General features: G+C 41.9%; 1 protein-coding gene across 1 annotated transcript; it reads right to left on the reverse strand.

Annotated features, from left to right (window-relative positions):
• Window positions 1-5,196: 5,196 nt before the first annotated feature.
• On the reverse strand, window positions 5,197-16,801 carry becn1.L (beclin 1, autophagy related L homeolog). Its single transcript, NM_001092282.1, is given in 14 exon segments — window positions 5,197-6,803; window positions 7,273-7,415; window positions 8,203-8,263; window positions 8,371-8,520; window positions 9,023-9,169; window positions 10,451-10,645; window positions 10,912-10,917; window positions 10,919-10,954; window positions 10,956-11,050; window positions 11,918-12,008; window positions 12,474-12,532; window positions 12,792-12,856; window positions 13,727-13,850; window positions 16,685-16,801. Coding segments are annotated over 13 exon segments (1,338 nt in total). The 5' UTR covers window positions 13,848-13,850; window positions 16,685-16,801; the 3' UTR covers window positions 5,197-6,634.
• Between the last annotated feature and the right edge of the window lie 8,662 nt (window positions 16,802-25,463).

Here is a 25,463-nt window from a genome sequence, read left to right on the forward strand (position 1 = left end):
CACTGAACTTAGGGACCCACTCACAATATAAATGTCACCATATAAGGCTGATTAGTAATTAATACAGATAATTACTACATGGCAACACAGAAACCAGTGCAACTAGCATCAGAATTTAATAATCAACCCTGCAGCATCATCTTATATTACAGGCAAACCTCATTTTCATCTTGATAATTTTGCGACCCCTAATCTTAGCTTCTCAACAGCTGCTCAGAGCCCACTGAGCATGTGAGTGTCGCAGACACTTTCCAAGATGGTGACCCCCTGTGACAAGTTTGAAGTCCTGGATCATTGCTGCTATTGAGAAGCTGAAACTTTAGGCTGGGGCAACAAGTTCAGTATATAAAACATGGCATTTTTAGCCCTATTCATTTTCAGGGTTTAGTTCTCCTTTAAGAATGCAATTATATGATGAATCGGGTAAATTATCTGAATAATTTTCCCTTTCAGGGTATACTCCTTATACAATAAGATCTAACTATTCCTTTACAGCCTGCAGTGTGTTTTGGCTTCACCGACTGCCTGAAATCTTAACCAAACTGAGATACAAGTATTAGACAGGTGTTACTAGGCAAATTTAACAATATAAATACTGTATTATTAAAATTGCTGCAGTAAACTAACACAGCTTTCCAGTATTAATAGTGGGTGATACAGTACAGTGTATTTCATGTGTCCCTATTCACTATCTTAAAGGAAAACTATACCCCCAAAATGAACACTTAAGCAACAGATAGTTCATATCATATTTAGTGGCATATTAAAGAATCTTACCAAACTGGAATATATATTTAAGTAAATCTTGCCCTTTTACATTTCTTGGCTTGAACCACCATTTGGTGATGGTCTGTGTGCTGCCTCAGAGATCACCTGACCAGAAATACTTCAACTCTAACTGTAACAGGAAGAAGTGTGGAAGCAAAAGACACAACGCTGCCTGTTAATTGGCTCATGTGACCTAACATGTATGGTTTGTTGGTATATTTGTGAGTACAGTGAATCCTACGATCTCAGGGGGCGGCCCTTATTTTTTAAAATGGCAATTTTCTATTTATGATTACCCAATGGCACATACTAGTAGAAAAGTATATTATTAAGAAAATGGTTTATTTACATGAAGCAGGATTTTACATATGAGCTGTTTTATGCAATATCTTTTTATAGAGACCTACATTGTTTGGGGGGTATAGTTTTCCTTTAAGTACATAGAATGCACGTCTTGCTATTGGATTAGAACGCATATTACAATTTTTACGGTTGGTACAGTACTTAGTACAGGTATGGGATCTGTTATCCGGAAACCCATTATCCAGAAAGCTCCGAATTACGGAAAGGCTGTCTCCCATAGACTCCATTATAATCAAATAATCCAAAATTTTTAAAATGATTTCCTTTTTCTCTGTAATAATAAAACCGTAGCTTGTACTTGATCCAAACTAAAATATAACGAATCCTTATTGGAAGCAAAACCAGCCTATTGGGTTTATTTAATGTTTACATGATTTTCTAATAGACATAAGGTATGAAGATTTAAATTACGGAAAGATCCGTTATCTGGAAAACCCCAGGTCCCAAGCATTCTGGATAACAGATCCATAACTGTATACTTAGTGGCTAAATTACTTAGTCGTAAATTACAGGTTTTTACTTTTCAGTGGCATTATAATCTCCTAACAGGAGTACGTCCTCAGTTTTATTTGGTCCTGTTGCATCACATCAGTAACATGCTGTTGGCAAATGAAACACCTTAGTACCAGCCTGCAACTCTCGGTTTTACTATTGCATCCATGCAGGTTATCAGTAATCATATCAGATTCTAAATGGTTATTGCCACGATCAGGATGTTATGTTTGGTGGCATTAATGTAGTTGTATCTTAATATTAATCCAAGTTCAAGGATGTGCATGGGCTCTCGCCCACTGTTTTATACATTGGCATAGCTGGATGTTGCTAGGCTGCACGGCAGATTATTTCCGGCCCGCAAGGTGTCTAGGAATTGCCCTGTTTTGCCAATGTTTATTTGAATTGTATATGAACTGGGGTCTTTATACTAGAACTGCTTTGAAATGCAGGTTTCTGAAACTGAAGGGTTGTCTGGTAGTGATGTGCAGGGATCCCTCCCTCCACCTGACTTCTGGGTTCCTTTTATAGACCCGCACCCCCTGCCAATGAAGGGGAAAGGGGGCGCAGGCCACACATGCTCAGTATTAGCCATTAGATTGGCTATATAACTCCCTGCACTGCATGTACTCACTGCCTGTTATAGTTTAAGTGTACTTAGTCCCAGGTGCTCTGTTCCCGCAACTGGGGTTTCTTGGATACCTGCTACCTGTTCCTGTCCCCTGGGAGACTCCTGGTTCTAACCCCGGCTTGTTCCTGACCTTCAGTTTGCCTCACGATTCTGATCCGGTGGCCCTGGTGGGAGGTGCTGGATTCTCACACAATAAGTCATGGTGGTACTCTATTAACCAAGGCCATGCACAAAGTCAAAAAAGTTGTTACAGGCAGTCCAATCCAGTCACTCCTCGGTGTTCTGGTTGCCATATGTGACAACCAGTCTATTTGGTTACTATGTCTAAGGCATTCTTTTTTACTAGTCTGCTCACAATTTTGTGTCGGTATATTGCCTGCAATGTTAAAATGTACGAGTTATCTTGCAGCAGTTGAAAGTTATTCCACTCTGTTCTGCACCTCAAATAGTAAGTATACTCATTCATTCCCTTCATTATGGCTAAACCCTATAATACTTTAAAAGTGCAGTTGAAAGTTATTTTATCCAGATTCTGCATCTCAAACTGTAAGTATACTCGTTCATTCCTTCATTTAGGGTTGAAGCCTAGAATACTTCAAGAGTGGTGAGTATATTAGGTGGTTATCGATATTTAGGGCAATGTCGTGATGAGATCAATTGTGTACTTTCTCAGTAGTTGGATTCTGCTTTTCACACCGTGCACTCCTTTCATTTTTCTCCCCTGCTACTGAGGACTGAGGTAGGAGAAGTGTGTGTTGGATGTTGTTGGATCCTACATGGATGAAGTCTGTGGTTCAAATTATGATAAGACTGATGTGTAGACTACATGGAACATTTTCCAGCCAACTATCATATAGGTATAATGCATTCTGTGTTTTCATTACATGAGAGAAAATCTGATGTAGAGTTGCCACCTCACCCCATTAAAAACGAACACATATGGAATGCATGGCTAATGAGCAATTTATTGTGATGCATGGGTGTACATAAATCAGTTCAGTCTGCAGCATGCATCTAAATGGTGTTGCATGGCAAGATCTGATCAAAATCTCCCATGTAGTTTCACCCTAAAGCTGGCCATAGACGCAAAGATCCGATCGTACGAATCAAGGATTCGCACGATTTTCGGAACGTGTGTGGAGTCCCGACATTTTTCTTCCAGCAGAGATCGGTCGTTTGTTCGATCGAACAGGTTAGAAAATGTCTGTCGGCTGCCAATAATATCTCTGCGTGTATTGCCGATCGTACGATTTTCAGAGGGAGACTGTCACTAGCTTTTGTCGGACATAACTATCATATTATTGCTGTCAGGGGCAGAACATCGGCTCATCTGTTCTTTAACTACTTTATTTCATCTGAATGGTAAGACTGATTCGTACGATCGGATCTTTGCGTCTGTGGCCATCTTAAGAAGCTGCACAATGCACCCTTGTGTTACAGAATCTGGGTCATTCATTGTCCATGCAAATTATGCTGCAGTTTATCAGCTCTCAGATGTGCTGTGATTGATAAATGTGTTTAAGTAAATGTTTGTTTACGTGGAAAGCTCCTATAGTTTAGAACAGGTGTCCCCAACCTTTTTTACTCGTGAGCCCCATTCAAATGTAAAAAGAGTTGGGGAGCAACACAAGCATGAGAAAGTCCCTTGTGGTGCCAAATAAGGGGCTATTTGGTAGCCCCTATGTGGACTAGCAGCCCACAGGAGGCTCTACTTGGCATTATAATTAGTTTTTATGTAATTAAAACTTGCTTTCAAGCCTGGAATGCTATAATAAGCTCCTAGTGGTCTTTTGAGACCACTAGGAGCAACATCCAAGGGGTTGGAGAGCAACATGATACTCGCGAGCTACTGGTTGGGGATCACTGGTTTAGAGCCTGTTGTAGTTTAGCTTATCCACAGAATTAAGGTGGCTATTAGTGATGTGCGGGCCAGCTTCTCACTCTTCTTCAGGGGTGGCGGGTGCGGCCACCATAAAATGCCGCCTTTCCGACTTCCGGGTTTGTCTTTTATAGACGCTGTGCCTGCTTACCCCTTCCTTTTTGTGACTTCATCGGCAGGTCTGCGCTGGTCTATAAAAGCAACCTGGAAGTCAGATGGGCACGGGCTAAGGTAAGGCGGGTTAGGAAATGCCGACCTGCACAACACTAGTGGCTATTGCTCTTAGGGTAAGGGCACATAGGCAGATTCGGGGAGATTAGCCGCCCCAGCGACAAATCTCCTCTTCTTTGGGGCGACAATCTCCTCAAACTGCCTTCCCGCCGGCTATAATGAAAAATCGCCAGCGGGATGGCACTCACGGAGCTTCGTTTTCCGAAGTCACCCGAAGTTTCCTCATGAGGCAACTTTGGAAAACGAAGCGGCTAGAGTGCCATCCCGCTGGCGATTTTTCATTATAGCCGACCGGAAGGCAGTTTGGGTAGATTGTCGCCCCGAAGAAGAGATTTGTCGCCGGGGCAACCAATCTCCCCGTGTGTCCTTATACTAAGTCAGCTTCTATGTTTTAAGGGGGGGGCAGTAGCCTGAATGGTGGTGCAGTTTTTACTTATATTCCCTCTCTAGTGTATAGAAAATCAAATCATACTTAAAGATTTTCATTGTTCACAGGCCTCCTAACCCTAGTGGGGTGAGATCCCTGCTTTCAGTCAACGAGGATAGGTTAGTGGGACCTGAAACCAAATTTATTGATTGCCTGCTAGTTTCTGTCACGTGATGGGGGGGTAACCCATTAGTGTCAGTTATGGTTGCCACCTCACCCCTTTAAGAATCCACAGCCTGCATGGCTAATTCGCAATTCATGGCTGCAATTGCTAATTAGCCATGCAGGCTGTAGATTCCAAATGTGTTTGGTTTTTTATTGCAACATCCCTCAACAAGAAAATTGTGAAAATGATGGACCCTATAGCATGAGCGTCTCCCAATCTTTATCACACAATCAATTTACTTATGGCTTCCAAAATAACCTTTATTTCAATGCTTTCAGTGCACAGATGCATTAAATATACAATACAAATCTTTCTATTCAAATTATATAGATATTTTATTCTTTGAAGCATATAAATTTAAGGTTCCCAAACAAACTGAAATTACAAGCTTTGGATTTGGTATTCAATTCAGTCATGTCTCCTTGTCACATGATTTTAAAGGTTTGGATTTCATTTGGCTGAACACCTAGGATTCAGCCAAATCCAAATCCGAAAAAAGTGCCCAGATTTGCCCGAATCTCAAACTGAATCCTGGGTTTGGTGCATCCCTACTTAGAATTCAAGTTGTTGGGCTGCATGTAATGCAAACTTTTTGGATTGCAGTCAGTAAAGCCCACTAAAAGGAGTTCATAAAAGTATCCCTGATTGTTCACATTATCCTGCGAACCTTTTTTCATTTTGAACAGATTATTCCCTCTTTTCGCTCATTCTCACTAGCAGTTCGCCCAATTAAGCAAAGTATGGGTCAGAGAAGGCAAGGCAGCTTCAGGCATCATCATATTTAGAAAGCACTGAACAAAGGAAGAAGGGACGCATAAAAAGATATGCCTATTTCTGCTGGGCCAAGAAGTAAAGTAAATATCATTGCAGAATGTGGCTTTTGCCCCTTTTCAGTGCAGTGAAGTAACAAAAGCTATATTTCCTAATTAATCCAATAGGCAAACAGTATGCTCAGCACAAACCCTATTAGTTGAACTCATGTTGAAAAAGAGGATATACTGTCCTTTTAACACCTTTAAACCCTTACTTCATTCTGATGCTTCTTGTGTCGTTCCAAACTGTGACGCTAGCCCCCTGGGGAGATCTCGAGCGATGGCTGGGAAGGCTCAGCCTAAAGGCCAATTAAGGTGAAGGTCAGAGTGGGATTTGGGGGGTATATATAGTTGGACCTATGGCCGATAGACAAGTAATATTGTTTTGAGAGACTAATCAAAGCTTTTACCTTAAAGGGGCACTGAACCAAACAAAATGCCGCATCTACTGCCTAATGCAGACTGATTACCCTTGGAAAGGAAATCTCCCTACAACCTCCTTAGTTGAAAAAAATTAAGTTATTTTCATGCAAAAACAAAAGCTTGAATTAAGACTTTTTTCTAAGTAATATACATATTTAGGGAAGGTGCAACATATATACATAACCACCTCAACAGATGTCTCCATGAAGGTAAAAGGTCTTATACATGTAATACTTATAAGTTGACTTAAAAGAATTGTAAAACCAGGCTTGCTTTGGTGGAAAAATGGTGAAATATTAAGATAGATTAACCCTACAAAGCCAGCGGGGCCAGCCTCTGGCAGTAAAGGGGTTTGGCATACTCATTAGAATGGCACCAACCTCTCTGTGTGACTGCAAGACAAATATACCCACAGACGTTAATTCAACAACCAACTGCGGTGTCATTTGTTGTAGAATTGAGAGGAAACCCAAGCCAGTCCCCATTTCAGATTAGTCAACATGAATTTTAGGGCCTTGGTCCACTGTTCCTCAGAGTTGAACTGGGTCTTGATGGAGTAGGATCCTCCACTCCCTCCTGTGTCTTCAATTTTCCCTTTATCTACATCCATCCTGAGAAAATATAATATATAAAATATACATATATTCATGGGGCAAACCTGGGGATATTGCCTCCCGATACCTAAAATGAGCCCAGAGTATTTGGTATGGTGTATATAATAATATTAACAATCATTATACCCAACAACCCCCCACTGTTGTATTTTTCACTAACATGAATTATCTCCTTGTGGATGTCCAAAATAAGATTCTTGTGGAAGACCCTTTATCCATTTGTCTTATTTTATACACAGTAATAGACAAGACAATTTTTTTATATGTAACATTTCAAATTTGATAAAGGAGACCCAAAATTTCAACTGTTCTCCTCAGAGACGTAAATGACTAAAATGCATTTTGAACATAATCTCAAACAAGGCAGCATTCCATGACTAAAAGATTTTAGTTTTGTGTTATGCCCAAAAACAAGAGATTATAAATAACGCATAGGGTTTGGTCATTTTGTAACCACTCTACCAACCTGTAGGGCAAGCAGAAACCAGTGTCCCCTTTCTCAACCTCCTCCTTAAACTGCTGCACACAGTCCAGGAAAGCTACCATGGCGTGGTCAAACTTGTTATCCCAGAAGAACCGCAATCCACCTGAACAGTACAGGGGCAATTCCTAACAAGAAAATATAGATGATTACTTCCTTGCTCGAGATCAGCAAGTCTTAAACTTTTGAAGCTTTCTACTTGATTCAGTGAGCCAATCAATTCTACCTGTTATGTGGCATTGATCACACGTGCCTCCTCCTATTGTAGTGCCCATGCCATTAAAGCATACATTTCTACAACAATCCAGTTTCTCCATGTTTTTCTCTACTCAAAGTACTCTTTACTCATAGTAGAGGATAATGAGAATACGGATACTAAAAATGTTTATCATCAGGGCAAGATATAGCATCTAAAGCATATGGCACACAGGGTGTACACTCTTCTGGCATATTTTTGGCTGGTGGAGGAACACCCAAGCATACAGTGGTTACTGAAAATATGAACAATGCCCTTTAACTAGGGTTTGCTTTAGGGAACTTATGAACCCAGTGCTAAAGAACCTATAAGGGCTCTTACACATGGGTGTTTTTGCCCTGTGCTCCCCTGCATTCTGTTATCTGTTCAGGCTGTTGTTTTTCCACCTGCGTTTGGCGCTAACATGTGGTCTCATGAACAAGCACTCCGTAATGAAGAATCAGATGCTTTTACTCGTGCGCTCTCCTGCATCTGAACGGATTAAAACGGAACGCAAGGCAAAAACACCCGTATGTACGAGTCCTTACTGGGTTCTTTCATCCCTTATTCTCCCCTTTGTGACAATGAATTATGTGTGGTATATTCATTATAGAGCCCTTACTGCAGTTAAAATAAGGGAGATGCTTTTTTTTTTTTTTAAAGCTACTGACATCACCTACCTTAGACTTGTCTGTAAGGGACTCTAAATAAGAATGGTTTCCAAATGGCACTAACCGGTACCTGCAGTGGAAAATGACAAGTTACTATTTGCTACCCAAGTTGCTAGTTGTAACAAAAAGCTATATGACTATTTGCACACGCCAAGATTCTATCCGATGATACCTCACCTCTGGAACTGCAGCCCCATCTTATTGGCTAGTGCATGCAGCAGTAGAACAGTCTGGCCCCAGGCTGCATTAATCTCATTCCATTCCACTGGCACGCTAGGCAGGCGTCCAAGACGAAAGTTGTTAATTGTGCCAAACTGACCGCTATGCCTGTTGTAAGCAAAGAGATTTTGTTCTTACTGGTGTCATACAGCTGAAAGGACTTTTTTTTTTTTTAAAAAAAAAAAAAAACATTATACAGGAATCCAAGTTTAAATTAGGGATGCACCAAATCCACTATTTTGGATTCGGCCGAACCCCCGAATCCTTCACAAAAGATTCTGCCGAATACCGAACCAAATCCTAATTTGCATATGCAAATTAAGGGTGGGAAGGGGAAAACATATTTTACTTCCTTGTTTTGTGACAAAAAGTCAAGCAATTTCCTTCCCCGCCCCTAATTTGCATATGCAAATTAGGATTTGGTTCGGCCAGGCAGAAGGATTCGGCCGAATCCTGCTGAAAAAGGCCGAATCCTGAACCGAATCCTGGATTCGGTGCATCCCTAGTTTAAATGAAGCTTTGGCCTCTGCCAAGAAAGATGAAATATAATATTGAACATGCTGAATCCCTTCATGATTACATTTACATATCAGTCCATATTCCAATTTACCAGATGTGGAAGGTGGCATTGAAGACGTTGGTCTTTTTCAGCTTGTCTAATTGGATCTGAGCATATCTCATCTGATTCTCCACGCTCTTTAAATCATCATCTAACTCCAGCTGCTGGCGCTTAAACTCACTGTACTCCTTCTGATAACTAGAAAGGAAACGTAATAACACTCACTGCAAATTGCAAAATACATGATATTTTATCTTAGAAAATCTCTCAAGCTATACACTACTAGGGTAATTTTTCCCACCATATAGAAAGGAACACTATTGTAATTCATCATCGTTATTAAAAATTAGATGAAGCTATTAGAATATGCCCTAACAGTTTATTAAGACTATTCCTGGTTTTCATCATATGTATTTTCCCTTTGTTATATATTTAATGTCATAGCTGTGACTTTGTATTGGTTATAGCTAAATAACTACTTTAAATTAACTTTTAGTATGATGTAGACAGTGATATTCTGAGACAATTTGCAGTTGTTTTTCATTTATTATTTGTGGTGTTTGATTTATTTAGCAGCTCCCCCAGTTTGCAATTTCAGCAATCTGATTGTTAGGGACCAAATTACCCTAGCAACCATGCACGGATTTGAATGAGAGACAGGAATATGAATAAGACCTGAATAGAAAGAGGCGTAATAAAAAGTAGCAAGAACAATACATGTGTAGCCTTACAAAGCATGTTTTTCTAGATGGGTTCAGTGACCCCCATTTGAAAGCTGGAAAGAGTCAGAAGAAGGCAAAAACATTCAAAAACTATAAAAAAGAAAAAATGAAGGTCAATAGAAAAGTAGCCATTCTAGAACATACTAAAAGTTAAATTAAAAGTGAATCACCCTTTTTTTTTTTTTTTTTTTTACAAATGATAGACTTTGTGGTTAAATTGTGTAGTGTGTGTGCATGTACAGGTGGATGCGGTTGTGAGTGTCTTACAGTCAGAAGACAAAAAGAGATTGCAGGTTGAGATGGTCTGCTTGTTGTCTATGAGTGGTGGAACAGAATCTACGTCAAATGGGTTCAACTAGTTTTCCTTAGGTGATGGATGTAGACTAGCAGCAAAAGGCTTAAAAATACAAATATCTCTACAGGCATGAGACCCGTTATCCAGAATGATTGGGACATGGGGTTTTCCAGGATAATTTGGATCTTCATACCTTAAGTCTACTAGAAAATCATGTAAACATGTAATGAATCCAATAGGCTGGGTTTGCTTCCTAAAAGGATTAATTATATTTCAGTTTGGATCATGTACAAGTTACTGTATTGTTATTACCGAGAAAAAGGAAATTTTTTAAAATCTGGATTATTTGGATAAAATGGAGTCTGTGGGATAGCCCTTTCTGTAATTAAGAGCTCTCTGGATAAAGGGTTAATGGATATCATACCTGTACTTCTCATACATTTACCAAAACGTATCACTTACCGAGCCTCCTCCTGCTCCAGCCTCTCTGCTTCCTCTCGTACTTTCTCGATGTCCTTAGCAACTAACTCACGGTTTCTCTCCACCTCCTCTAACTCTTGAATTAGTCTTTCCTCATCCTCGGCCAGCTCCTTCAGTTTGGCTTCCAGTTTCTCTTTGTCATCTTCATTCATTCTTTCCAAAATCTCCAGGCACCGTCTAAGAGATAATAACCAAACAAATGAGCTGTGGAAGTGGAGATTTCTTGTCAAGTCTAGTAAATGTAGATTAGAAAGGTGGTCAATGAAGAAGTCATAGAAAATTGGAGGCTAATAATTCCTTGGCAAAGTGTTGTGCAGACTACCCATGGGCAAACCCACATGCCTTTAATACCAGTCACATGGGAAACCAAGGACTTCTTAGCAAATTAGCAATTAGCAGAAATGCCATCTTGGTCATGTCATCATACATGGTCAGTTTCATACTTGTAGTTTTTGACACTCATTCTCAGTGATGTTTAACTGGGTATTCCAGTTGGTCCAAAAGGGTATCTGTGCATTCCTCACAAAGTGGGTGGTCCACATCTGTCTGGCCTGACATAATGTCAAACAAATCCCCTGTCACCTGGAAGAAAACATAAAATATGCAGGTAAGGGCAGAAGCCTCTACAGAATCGCAGTAGGGGGCCAATATGTACATATTGCCTAGCGGAAGCCAAATAAATAGGTCTTGTACTGCAACAATAAAACAATGGAGGATTGTTTTGTTTTTACTCTTACTACCTGCCCTCTGAGAAAGATTGAGAATTTCACTTTTAAGGGTAAGGGCACACGGGCAGATTCTGGGAGATTAGTCGCCCCGGCGACAAATCTTCTCTTCTTGGTGGCGACAATCTCCCCGAACTGCCTTCCCCTAACTTCCTGCCGGCTATAATGAAAAATCGGCAGCGGGATGGCACTTGCGGTGCTTCATTTTCCGTAGTCGCCTCATGAGGAAACTTTGGGAAACTTCGGAAAACGAAGCACCTTGAGTGCCATCCCGCTAGCGATTTTTCATTATAGCCGGCGGGAAGGTAGGGGAAGGCAGTTTGAGGAGATTGTCGCCCCAAAGAAGAGATTTGTCGCCGGGGTAACTAATCTCCCTGAATCTGCCCGTGTGCCCTTACCCTAACTGTCTGTGTCTTGGGCTTACAGATAAGGAGTACCTTTTGCAGGGTTAACATGGATGGGCTTTTTGTCCTCGGCTCATGTGTAAAACTGCATTCACTTTTACGGTTCTGCATGGTTTCGTAGACAAATGCAAACTACATATCGATAATTCACCATTTGTTGTGTGAATGTTAAAACGAGGTTTATATTTTGCTTTTAAGCAGTTTCCCTGGATACGCTGTGCTAAACTTTGTAACTTCCTTGCTTGTTTATAAAAAAAATATATGCTTTATTTTGCATACTGTCCTGTTAATGCAAGCTTTCCATGCAGTGAATAGGTTACCTTCAGTCTTCTGCTCAGATTCTCCATCGTGCCTCCATCAGATGCCTCTCCTATCAGTGTAAAACTGGTTGCACTTTCTGTGGACATCATTCTGCTTAGAAAAACAGATTCTGTTCAGGGCCAGAACTAAGTGTAGGCTGCAGAGGCACATGTCTAGGGGGGGCACAATTCCTACAGAACCACCAGCAGGGGAAGTGAGGGGGTAAGCCAATAAGCGACAGGTGGAGGTGAGGAAATGAGTGACCTGCAGGGGGTGGGAGGTAAATGAGGATATGAAAAACGGGGGGTGGGGGGGGTGGGTGTCAGTTAAGCAGCAGCAGTAGGCTGTATTGCCTTGGCCACTAATACTACTCGACCTTGGATTTGTAATCCAAGCCACAGACGAGAATTGGAAAAATGAAAAAAGATGGCACCACTTAAGCTGGCCACACACAGCCAAATAATGATGGGGATTTGCAGCATTAATGTGCATCTCTGTTCATAAAGTAAACATATGCACATGTACACATTAGCTATTGATATGTTGCATGGGTAGCCATGTAAAAGATTTGTTTACCTGGCTGGTGGGATAAGTCTTCGGGATACGCCATCTGTTCGGTTTTCTGCAAAGGTTTCCTATAAAGAAAAAAGCAGAAGTCAGGAGTGTTTTACATTTAAGATTAAACTACTTTTCAAAAAAAAAGGAAAGACAACAGGGACTACTTTACAGCTCAAAAAGTGATTAAAAGCTTGGGGATAATATAATGAATGTAACGCATACTTTGCTCTCGGACTAGTAAGCCAAAGCAGCCAATCAGTAGTGACGATTGTGTTGAAATTCAGTCCTACGGTATCTAGGTGACTCAAATGCTGGAGAAAGGATTGTGGCACTCACCTCTATATTTGAATCTACTTCTTGAATGTCACCTGGCTTTACTGCTGCTGTTGTCACCAGAGGGGCTGTAAGAGACATTTCTGTTATATTGGCTAGTAGAGTAAAGCATCCCAAACACTGTGTGATTGGATCAATCAAGTGGTTGACCTTCCTGCTACTCATGGATTCCCCAAAATATTGTCTTAAGCAACTGCTGGCTGACCTTGAAGTTCAAAGGACTGCAACTGGGCCATCCACAACATGTTACCATATTCCCGACAATCTGCTTATTTATACTGTAACAAAATACGTTTTATAACCAAAATAGAATCTAAGCACAGATTTATCAAGGGTCGAAATGAGAATTACTTTTTTTTAATGGGCAAAACTGTAAAATTCGACTTGGGGGTTATTGAAATTGGATTCGAGTTTTTAAAAAAAATTAAATAAAACCTGCCGAATTCCTGTTTAAGTCAATGGGAGAGGTCCAGGGATCAATTCTGAGTTGTTTGCAGCCTTCCTGACGTTGAGTTTTTTCGAATCAAGTTTTTTTTAAAATTCAAATTGATTCGAGTTTTCGGATCGAACTAATTCATCCGAGTTGTAAAAATTAGATTTTCGATTGGTCGAATTTATGGGAGTTTTGAAAAGCTCACATGAAATCCGACCTTTGATAAATGAGCCTCTAAATGTTGGCACATAAACCAGAGGTCAATTGCAAATTCCCATAAATAAAACGCCATGGTCTCACACCCTGTAATACAATCATAAATAACTTGTAAAATATATCATTATCCTGAAATGATGTCAAATGAGTTTATGATAAGAAATAATATATTGCCCATAGTATTAGAAGTCCCATGACTTGTAGAAAAACACATGATCTGCCTGTTTGAGTCTTTATATAATCACATAACAGACGTTAATTTTTTTTACATCTAATGATAACGCCTTACCTGTCAGCTCCTGCATGGTGACCTTATCCAGGATTTTGAAGGAGGTGTCCAACTTCAGAGGTTGGCTGCAGCGCTGACACACAAAGCTGACCTGCATTGTAGAGGACTTTGACGTCTCCATTCTCTAACAGGAGGCAAAAAAAATGCAGCTGCACTTATAGGTTCAGAAATGTATAAATGTATAGCGGTTATTGGTTTGATGTCAGTACTTTAGTTAACACAACAAACTCACTCTTATTTCCACATACATACAATATAATATTAACACTGGCTGAATGTGTGGGACTTCCCTTCCCTCATGACAACACAGATTATAACTCAACAGTCAATCATAGGCCTTTGTGCGATTAATATTATGAGAAATTGCACATACTAGATCTAGTCTGTCACCGTTCCTCCCAATCGGATTGAGGATCAGGACAAAGGGATGGCAGAACTATATCCATAAGACACAGTGAGCCAACCTTTGGTAAAAAAAAATCTAATGCTGGTCAGAGGAAAGATTGTCAGTTCTTTCACGCTGCAGGTGGAAGTGATTGGAGTGATTGAAGGTGGAATACCAGTCATGCCTTCTTTGAGGCTTTAAATGGTGATGACACAGTAAGGACTAAGGGAATATCCCAAGGTGGGAACGGGTTAAAGCGGATATGACGAATACCTGACCCAATAATGTATTATTATGATTATTATTGTTTTTGTATTGTACCTTGCAAACAGCAATTGCACAATATGTTAGACTCAGGACATCTGGGGTTGAAATTATTTTTCAGACACATTTGCCCAAACTCTAATATTGTGCTGTGGTAGATGGGAACCTTTCTTTGAAAAAATAGGGCCCTGCGAAAGAAGATCCTGACGTATAAGAAGCTTCCAAGTTGGTGCATGGGTCTCTGGGCCAGTGAGGGATCACAGCTATTACTGAATCCCCTCCTTGATCTATCTCCTTTAGTACCCTTCAGATTAAAAATGGAGAAAGGACATAGAACATCTTCCCCAGTCCTGGAGTAGAGCATCCATGCAGGTGATTGTAAGCCAGAATTCACTCATATCCGCTATGTTTGTTACAGCAACTTTTGAAAAATGTTGAATGTTGCTGAGACATATTGAGAAGTTGAGAGGCTAAAAGGGAAGCAGGTCAACTTTAAATACTGATCTCCTACTGCAAAATGTAGGAATTTTCTGTGCGGCTTACAAAGCAGCACATGAAAGTAAGTATTCTTCAGATCAAGGTTTCCTGTTAAACGTCTAGTATGCTTTAGGACAAAGAATCCATCTTCTGCATAGAATGTAATGATTTAGTGGTCTCAAATACAAAACTGACCTGCATTCTCTTGATGCCTTCTTCCCTAGGAACAGTTCTAAATAAAAACCTAAGCATTGCAGAGGTTGGAACATGCTCTACTGCTCCTGAAATTGCGCTGATAAAGAAATTCCTGAAAGATTAGCTCTGCATTCTGAATTTTCGGAATAACTGAAGCTGAAAAGCAGTTGTGTTCGTTCGCAGCCAGTTGTGTGAAAAATCCCATTCATTAAAGGTAAATGCATCAATATGCACCCGTCCGCTTCGTAGGAGCAGAAATCAAGACTGTACAATGAAGTTTAGGGGTTAACCCCTAGTTTGAAAACAAATATCCAAATATAATAGGTGCCATGGTTTCCAGAAAATGTAACCAGGAGAAGACTTGAAGGAGAACTAAATCCTTAAAATGAATGTGGCTAAAAATGCTATATTTTATATACTGAACTAATTGAGCCAGCCTAAAGTTTCATAAATCGTTATATGGTTGGGAGTCCATCCAGCTGCTTACCATATATTTTCTAACTCATCCAAAGGGACATGCCCCGGTTCAGAAGGCAATCTGCACACAATATTTATATCAAAAGATATATATCCCAAGGCTTGAATCCAGTAATTTGTTTATTAGTGCTCACATGTTAAAAAACAAATACATACTGACCCCACATGGTTCACCTTACGCGTTTCGTACCCTCCGGCACTTAGTCATAGGTGTCTCTGGCCTAAAGCCTAAAGTTTCAGCCTCTCAATAGCAGCAATGATCCAGGACTTCAAACTTGTGACAGGGGGTCACCATCTTGGAATGTGTCTGTGACACTCACATGCTCAGTGGGCTCTGAGCTAAGCTTAGGGGTCGTCACAAATTATCAAGCAGAAAATGAGGTTGGTCTGGAATATAAACTGATGCTACAGGGCTGATTATTAAATTCTGATGCTAAGTGTACTGGTTTCTGTGCTGCCATGTAGTAATTATCTGTATTAATTACTAATCAGACTTATACTGTGACATTTATATTCTATGTGTACTGTATATTGTGAGTGGGTCCCTAATCTCAGTAAATGACAGCAGCACAGTGCTTGTGAAGTGAATCAGCAGAAAAGAAGATGGGGAGCTACTGGGGCATCTTTGGAGACACAGATCTTTACTGCTAAAGGGCTGTGGTTGCCTTGGGCTGGTACAGAAGCACAAAACATAATGTACAACATTTCTACCCTACTTTAAGCTTTATTTATCCTTTAAAAGGGCCTGGTGTTATAAAGGGCAGCAACTGAACATCATAGAAAGCAGTCGGTTATGGGAGCAAGAATTGGGGAGCATCAGGGTCATAACTGGGTTGACAGGGGCTAAAGAACTGGGGCGACTAAATGTAGCAATAATTACATGACCAGCCCTTGCAAATCATCTTCTCTGGTCTCTCTTTCGTCCATGGTTAAAAGGCAGTAGATCCCTCATTTACGATGAGCTGTGCAGTTGTATGTACCCCACAACACTTGCAAGAAAACGAGGAGCACCCCGCACATAACTAGAAGTGTGACGTTCCAGCCAGGAATACAGGATCCCTCTGTGGGCCTTAACTCCATAGCCCTAGGTGTGATTACTGCTCTTTTTGACACTTTATAAACTGGGAACCTATACAGCTGTTTTGAAAGCGCTTACTTACCTACCCACAAGAATAAAACACGAGATATTCAGCGGTTTGTGTCAGTACCCAGTAGAGAAGTCTAAAGCACACAGATCAGACCACTCTCCTGACATATACCGACCCCGTCCATCTCTTTGGACCTCCCCCTTGGGGGCGCGCGTTCGCAGTATTTGTTTACTTCCCGTTTCAGAGAGCGGACGTGCGTCACGATAGGCGTGCATATTAAAACAGCGGAACGGAAGTCGCCAGATTTTTGCCGTTTTTCTGTCATTTTCTTATTGGTTAATTACAGGATATAGATATACACTAAATGATAAAAAGTACTTCAGTTGTAGAAAGGTGGAGAAGTGAAGGAGAATTTTAAAGTGGTCGGGTTACTACTTTTACTATATAGTTCGCTATGACTACCTCTGCCAGCCCCAATATGGCGGCGCTTCTTGTCCTTGTTCCGCTAACACTAGGGGAGCGAATAGTTCCTATCCCTGGAAAGGATCATCCCTCTAGTCTAGTGGACAGGAAATAGACAATTCATAGGGCAGTGAGTTAGTTTCTATCCTCAGAAAGGACCTAATGCCTCTAGTGGTGAGGTACCAGGAAAGGATAGGAATGAGTCCAATACCTGACAGGTCCAGTATAGGGGTAGAAACTAGTCAGTTCATATATAAACAAGTTAATTCCTATCCAAGGACCTTCTCTAACCGTACAGGGACCACCTGTATTGGGCAAATACCTGACAGGTCCAGTACAAGGATAGAAACTAGTTAGTTTATATAAGAGCCAGCTAATTGTTATCCTGTCTAAGCCATACACAGAGGCATTGCCAAACGAGCGGATCTCTCCCCGACATGCCCACTTTGAGGTGAGCGATATCGCTCTGATCCGATCATGGGCCCTAGGGCCCAACTATTGGATGTTAGTGTTGCCAAAACGGGCAGTCGGATCGCAAGAACCGCACCTACGAACAGATGGGGCCGCAGTCCGATGGGATTTTTAAACCTGTCTGATCGACATGTCCTGCAAAGATGTATAACAAAGTTACAAGATGGTGACCCCCTGCTGCCAACCTTGAAAACATCAATCATAAGTTTAATTAGGCTTCTGGTGCAGTAAATTCATGTTTATGTTTAGTATACAAAATACAGCATTTTTTAGCATTATTCTATTTTAGACTTTAGTTCCCCTTTAATGCACCTAGCTAGACAGGGGGATCCCAGATTAATGAAAAGGCATCAGGGGAAGATTTCACAGCCTGGTTATGTTCCTAGCAGCAATATCTTTATTCCCTCTGAATCTTTTACTCTTCAATCCCCTGAGGATCCCATACAGTTTGGGACCGCTGAGCTGTCACTTTCCTAATGATTTTGCAGACGTTCCCAGGGCATCTGCATGTACTGTGGGACTAAAGGCCATTTTGTCTATACCTGCCCAGTAAAACTGGGAAAACTCCTGAGGCTGTATGAGGTTGGGGAGATTCATTTGGGCTGTATTTCTGCTCCCTGTTACACTAGTTCTAGGATTTGTGTTCCTGTTACTCTGTCCTGGAATAACACACCTGTTTCTGTTAAGGCTTTCATTGATTCAGGGGCTGCTGGATATTTTGTTGACTTTTGCTGGTAAATTGTCTGTCCCTTCTATTCCTCTCCTGTCAATAGATGAAAATGCCCTTGACAATGGCTTAGTTACATCAGTAACCCCTAAACTTGAGGTGTGTGTGGGAGGCACATGTTCTGAATACATTGATTTCCACCTTATCCACCGTGCATCCACCCCTGTGCTGTTAGGGCCTGTCCTGGTTAAGGCAACATAACCCCACACATTGATTGGAGAATTGGGAGATTTTGCAATGGGTTCTTGGCTGCGTCAGTCTGCATTAAATGCCCGTTACAGCTTGCTGCCACAGTCCTTGAGAGTCTACTTGAATGTGTTGGGAATTTTCAGTGGACACCACATCCCAGGATAGGAAATTTATCCCCTCTTATAAAATTGAAATCCACTAATCCAATATATTAGGAGCCCACTGGGAGAGATTATTGACTCCAATGGAAAGCACACGGAGGCGTAAATGTTATCTATTTTATTTATTCAGTTCTTTAAAGGTCTTGCTCATATCTGAATCTGCGCAACTTGCATCGAAGCAAAGTTTAAACTTCCTGCAGTTGGTCTGTGTAATAAGAATTAAAGATGAACATTATATATTTTACCTTTGTTGTAACCCCAATTTCCCAGTGACTCGGTCAGACGTGCTCTCTAATGGTGTGAAGACTTTACCTCTCGGTAGGGCAGAGGTACAAGAAGGATGGGAAACTTTGGTAGAGGTGGGACATCACTGGAGACCTTCAATCGGACAGGGAGATCTATGACAGAGCAGCATAATGGCTACTGTGGGGCCGTCACTGGCAAACGCACACTGGAAGAGAATATTGATACCAATATTAAAGATGGCAGAATGGGGCTCCCTCAGCAGCTGGTGCAACATCCCAGGGCAGGTAATTATCTTCTGTTTAAGCCTCATATCCATAGAGGCTCATGGGAGGTTTCAATAGGGCTCACTCATTGAGACTTCTTACATTGGCCATTAGAATTAATATTCCTTATCAAAGATTCATGAGCTGAACCCCCACATCTCCTTACTGAGGTTCCACTTATCTAAGCAGCATTTAAATATGTGCTGAACTTGCAGCCAATCACTATCAGGATATAAACATAAAACTGTGATTGGCTGTAAAACTCTTTGAATCAGAGGTGAGCGGAAGCATTGATACACGGGGCATTAAGGGAAATAATGGTCAGAAATGAAGGAAATCACTATTTGAGTGTGACACTGGCTAGTGCCTGGGATATTCTCCTTGGTTTTGTGCATATTCTAATAGAAAATATCATTATGGGAGGAATGGGGAAACAGGCAGACCTATAGACAACTCAGGATAAATACACAGAAGTACATCCTGGCATTTGGTCCGCACGGCTAAGTGACAGTTAAATAACGGATTTCTCACTTTCATTTCTGGGATCAGAGGTGAGTGGATGCACAGCACACACTGGGGGACAATTTATGGAAAATAATGATATAAATGAAGAAAATCACTACTAATTGAGTCATTAGGTAGCGCATGGGATATTAGCCTTGGTTTTGTCATTTTAATAGATTATAGGAGAGTTGGGGTTGGGGAAAGGAACAGGGATGCTGGGAGGCTACACACCTGTCAGGCTAAATACAGAAAGTATAAAATAACATTTGGGATTCCAATTGCTTTATATTTAAAATAAGTGCAAGTTAAGAAATAATAAAAAGTCTAAAATCTCCTATGTTAACATATACCAGGGGTCACTATGGCAATATCTGGAGTGACTGTTGGCCACTTGCTGTTCAGGTTTCTCCTCTAATGCTATAAATATTTATATTTCTCTCTGTATCTCACTTTGTATATAACATTTACTTCTTAAAAAAATCTTTTAAGGGAAAGTTAAGAAATTATTAAGGGGAAAAGTCTGAAATCTCCCATGTTCCCATATAACAGGGGCCACTGACAGTGTTTGGAGTGACAGTTGACAGTTGGCCACTTGCTGTTCAGGTTTCTCCTCTAATGCAATTAATATTTATATTTCTCTCTATATCTCACTTTGTATATAAAAATGTACTTATTAAAAAGCTTTTCAGTAAAAGTTAAAGCAATTACTAAGGGCAAAAGTCTGAAATCCCTCCATGTTCCCATATAAACAGGGGTCACCCAGTGTTTGGAGTGACAGTTGACAGTTGGCCACTTGGTGTTTCTCTCCAATACTAATAATATCCATATTTCTCTTTGCATCTTACTTTGTATATAAAACTGGACTTCTTAAAATGATTTAAAGGAAAAAGTTTTGGAGCTTCAACTTCCCAGTCACTGTTACTCATGTCCTGAATGTCCCGGCATCCCTTGTCAGACCTGCAGCCTGTAGTCTTCTAACTGTTACTGACCTACAAATCCCAGCATCCCTTGTCAGACCTGTAGCCTATAGTAAAATCCCAGCATCCCTTGTCAGACCTGTAGCCTATAGTACAAATCCCAGCATCCCTTGTCAGACCTGTAGCCTATAGTACAAATCCCAGCATCCCTTGTCAGACCTGTAGCCTATAGTAACAAATCCCAGCATCCCTTGTCAGACCGGTAGCCTATAGTACAAATCCCAGCATCCCATGTCAGACCTGCAGCCTATAGTACAAATCCCCAGCATCCCTTGTCAGACCTGTAGTCTATAGTACAAATCCCAGCATCCCTTGTCAGACACTGTAGCCTATAGTACAATCCCAGCATCCCTTGTCAGACCTGCAGAATGTGGTCTTTTACCTGTTACTGACCTACAAATCCAGCATCCCTTGTCCAGACCTGCAACCTGTTGTACAAATCCCAGCATCCTTGTCAGACCTGTAGCCTATAGTACAAATCCCAGCATTCCTTGTCAGACCTGTAGCCTATAGTACAAATCCCAGCATCCCTTGTCAGACCTGTAGCCTATAGTACAAATCCCAACATCCCTTGTCAGACCTACAGCTTGTGGTCTTTTACCTGTTACTGACCTACAAATCCCAGCATCCCTTGTCAGACCTGCAGCCTATAATACAAATCCCAGCATCCCTTTTCAGACCTGTAGGCCTATAGTAAAAATCCCAGCATCTCTTGTCAGACCTGTAGCCTATAGTACAAATCCCAGCATCCCTTGTCAGACCTGTAGCCTACAGGACAAATCCCAGCATCCACTTGTCAGACCTTCAGCCTATAATTACAAATCCCCAGCATCCCTTGTCAGACCTGTAGCCTATAGTACAAATCCCAGCATCCCCTTGTTAGACCTGTAGCCTGTAGTCTTCTAACTGGTTGCTGACCTACAAATCCCAGCATCCCTTGTCAGACCTGCAGCCTATAATACAAATCCCAGCATCCCTTGTCAGACCTGTAGCCTATACTACAAATCCCAGCATCCCTTTTCAGACCTGTAGCCTATAGTACAAATCCCAGCATCCCTTGGTCAGACCCGTGGCCTATACTACAAATCCCGCATCCTTCTCAGACCTGCAGCCTATAATACAAATCCCAGCATCCCTTGTCAGACCTGTAGCCTTAGTACAAATCCCAGCATCTCTTTGTCAGACCTGCAGCCTATAATACAATCCCAGCATCCCTTGTCAGACCCGCAACCTATAATACAAATCCCAGCATCCCTTGTCAGACCTGCAGCCTATAGTACAAATCCAGCATCCCTTGTCAGACCTGTAGCCTTTAGTAACAAATCCCAGCATACCTTGTCAGACCTGTAGCCTATAGTACAAATCCAGCATCCTTGTCAGACCTTCCGCCTATAATACAAATCCCAGCATCCCTTGTCAGACCTGTAGCCTATAGTACAAATCCCAGCATCCCTTGTTAGACTGTAAGCCTGTAGTCTTCTAACTGTTGCTGACCTACACAATCCCAGCATCCCTTGTCAGACCTGCAGCCTATAATACAAAATCCCAGCATCCCTTGTCAGACCTGTAGCCTATAGTACAAATCCCAGCATCCCTTGTCAGACCTGTAGCCTATAGTACAAATCCCAGAATCCCTTGTCAGACCTGCAGCCTATAGTACAAATCCCAGCATCCCTTGTCAGACCTGTAGCCTATAGTACAAATCCCAGCATCCTTTGTCAGACCTGTAGCCTATAGTACAAATCCCAGCATCCCTTGTCAGACCTGTAGCCTATAGTACAAATCCCAGAATCCCTTGTCAGACCTGCAGCCTATAGTACAAATCCCAGCATCCCTTGTCAGACCTGTAGCCTATAGTACAAATCCCAGCATCCTTTGTCAGACCTGTAGCCTATAGTACAAATCCCAGCATCCCTTGTTAGACCTGTAGCCTATAGTACAAATCCCAGCATCCTTTGTCAGACCTGTAGCCTATAGTACAAATCCCAGCATCCATTGTCAGACCTACAGCCTATAATACAAATCCCAGCATCCCTTTTCAGACTTGTAGCCTATAGTACAAATCCCAGCATCCCTTGTCAGATCCGCAACCTATAATACAAATCCCAGCATCCTTTGTCAGACCTGTAGCCTATAGTACAAATCCAAGCATCCCTTGTCAGACCTGTAGCCTGTAGTACAAATCCCAGCATCCCTTGTCAGACCTGTAGCTTATAGTACAAATCCCAGCATCCCTTGTCAGACCTGCAGCCTATAATACAAATCCCAGCATCCCTTGTCAGACCTGTAGCCTATAGTACAAATCCCAGCATCCCTTGTTAGACCTGTAGCCTATAGTACAAATCCCAGCATCATTTGTCAGACCTGCAGCCTATAATACAAATCCCAGCATCCCTTGTTAGACCTGTAGCCTATAGTACACATCCCAGCATCCCTTGTTAGACTTGCAGCCTATAATACAAATCCCAGCATCCCTTGTCAGACCTGTAGCCTATAGTACAAATCCCAGTATCTCTTGTCAGACCTGCAGCCTATAATACAAATCCCAGCATCCCTTGTCAGACATGTAGCCTATAGTACAAATCCCAGCATCCCTTGTCAGACCTGCAGCCTGTGGTCTTTTAGCTGTTACTGACCTACAAATCCCAGCATCCCTTGTCAGACCTGCAGCCTATAATACAATCCCAGCATCCCTTGTCAGACCTGTAGCCTGTAATACAAATCCCAGCATCCCTTGTCAGACCTATAGCCTATAGTACAAATCCCAGCATCCCTTGTCAGACCTGTAGCCTATAGTACAAATCCCAGCATCCCTTGTCAGACCCGCAACCTATAATACAAATCCCAACATCCCTTGTCAGACCTGTAGCCTATAGTACAAATCCCAGCATCCCTTGTTAGACCTGTAGCCTACAGTACACATCCCAGCATCCCTTGTTAGAGGTGTAGCCTATAGTACAAATCCCAGCATCCCTTGTCAGACCTGCAGCCTGTGGTCTTTTAGCTGTTACTGACCTACAAATCCCAGAATCCCTTGTCAGACCTGCAGCCTATAATACAAATCCCAGCATCCCTTGTCAGACCTGTAGCCTGTAGTACAAATCCCAGCATCCCTTGTCAGACCTGTAGCCTATAGTACAAATCCCAGCATCCCTTGTCAGACCTGCAGCCTATAATACAAATCCCAGCATCCCTTGTCAGACCTGTAGCCTGTACAAATCCCAGCAAAATACTCTTAATGAACTTTAAATCCCAGCATCCCTTGTCAGACCAGCAACTTATGGTCTTCTAACTGTTACTGAACTACAAATCCCAGCGTCCCTTGTCAGACCTGCAGCCTATAATACAAATCCCAGCATCCCTTGTCAGACCTGTAGCCTGTAATACAATCCCAGCATCCCTTGTCAGACCTATAGCCTATAGTACAAATCCCAGCATCCCTTGTCAGACCTGTAGCCTATAGTACAAATCCCAGCATCCCTTGTCAGACCCGCAACCTATAATACAAATCCCAGCATCCCTTGTCAGACCTGTAGCCTATAGTACAAATCCCAGCATCCCTTGTTAGACCTGTAGCCTACAGTACACATCCCAGCATCCCTTGTTAGAGGTGTAGCCTATAGTACAAATCCCAGCATCCCTTGTCAGACCTGTAGCCTATAGTACAAATCCCAGCATCCCTTGTTAGACCTGTAGCCTACAGTACACATCCCAGCATCCCTTGTTAGAGGTGTAGCCTAAAGTACAAATCCCAGCATCCCTTGTCAGACCTGCAGCCTGTGGTCTTTTAGCTGTTACTGACCTACAAATCCCAGAATCCCTTGTCAGACCTGCAGCCTATAATACAAATCCCAGCATCCCTTGTCAGACCTGTAGCCTATAGTACAAATCCCAGCATCCCTTGTCAGACCTGTAGCCTATAGTACAAATCCCAGCATCCCTTGTCAGACCTGCAGCCTATCATACAAATCCCAGCATCCCTTGTCAGACCTGTAGCCTGTACAAATCCCAGCAAAATACTCTTAATGAACTTTAAATCCCAGCATCCCTTGTCAGACCAGCAACTTATGGTCTTCTAACTGTTACTGAACTACAAATCCCAGCGTCCCTTGTCAGACCTGCAGCCTATAATACAAATCCCAGCATCCCTTGTCAGACCTGTAGCCTGTAATACAAATCCCAGCATCCCTTGTCAGACCTATAGCCTATAGTACAAATCCCAGCATCCCTTGTCAGACCTGTAGCCTATAGTACAAATCCCAGCATCCCTTGTCAGACCTGTAGCCTATAGTACAAATCCCAGCATCCCTTGTCAGACCCGCAACCTATAATACAAATCCCAGCATCCCTTGTCAGACCTGCAGCCTATAGTACAAATCCCAGCATCCCTTGTTAGACCTGTAGCCTATAGTACACATCCCAGCATCCCTTGTTAGACTTGCAGCCTATAATACAAATCCCAGCATCCCTTGTCAGACCTGTAGCCTATAGTACAAATCCCAGCATCCCTTGTTAGACCTGTAGCCTATAGTACACATCCCAGCATCCCTTGTTAGACTTGCAGCCTATAATACAAATCCCAGCATCCCTTGTCAGACTTGTAGCCTATAGTACAAATCCCAGCATCCCTTGTCAGACCTGCAGCCTATAATACAAATCCCAGCATCCCTTGTCAGACCTGTAGCCTATAGTACAAATCCCAGCATCCCTTGTCAGACCTGCAGCCTGTGGTCTTTTAGCTGTTACTGACCTACAAATCCCAGCATCCCTTGTCAGACCTGCAGCCTATAATACAAATCCCAGCATCCCTTGTCAGACCTGTAGCCTGTAATACAAATCCGAGCATCCCTT

The sequence above is a fragment of the Xenopus laevis genome, chromosome 9_10L (genome assembly GCF_017654675.1).
Source record: "Xenopus laevis strain J_2021 chromosome 9_10L, Xenopus_laevis_v10.1, whole genome shotgun sequence".
NCBI lineage: Eukaryota > Metazoa > Chordata > Amphibia > Anura > Pipidae > Xenopus > Xenopus laevis.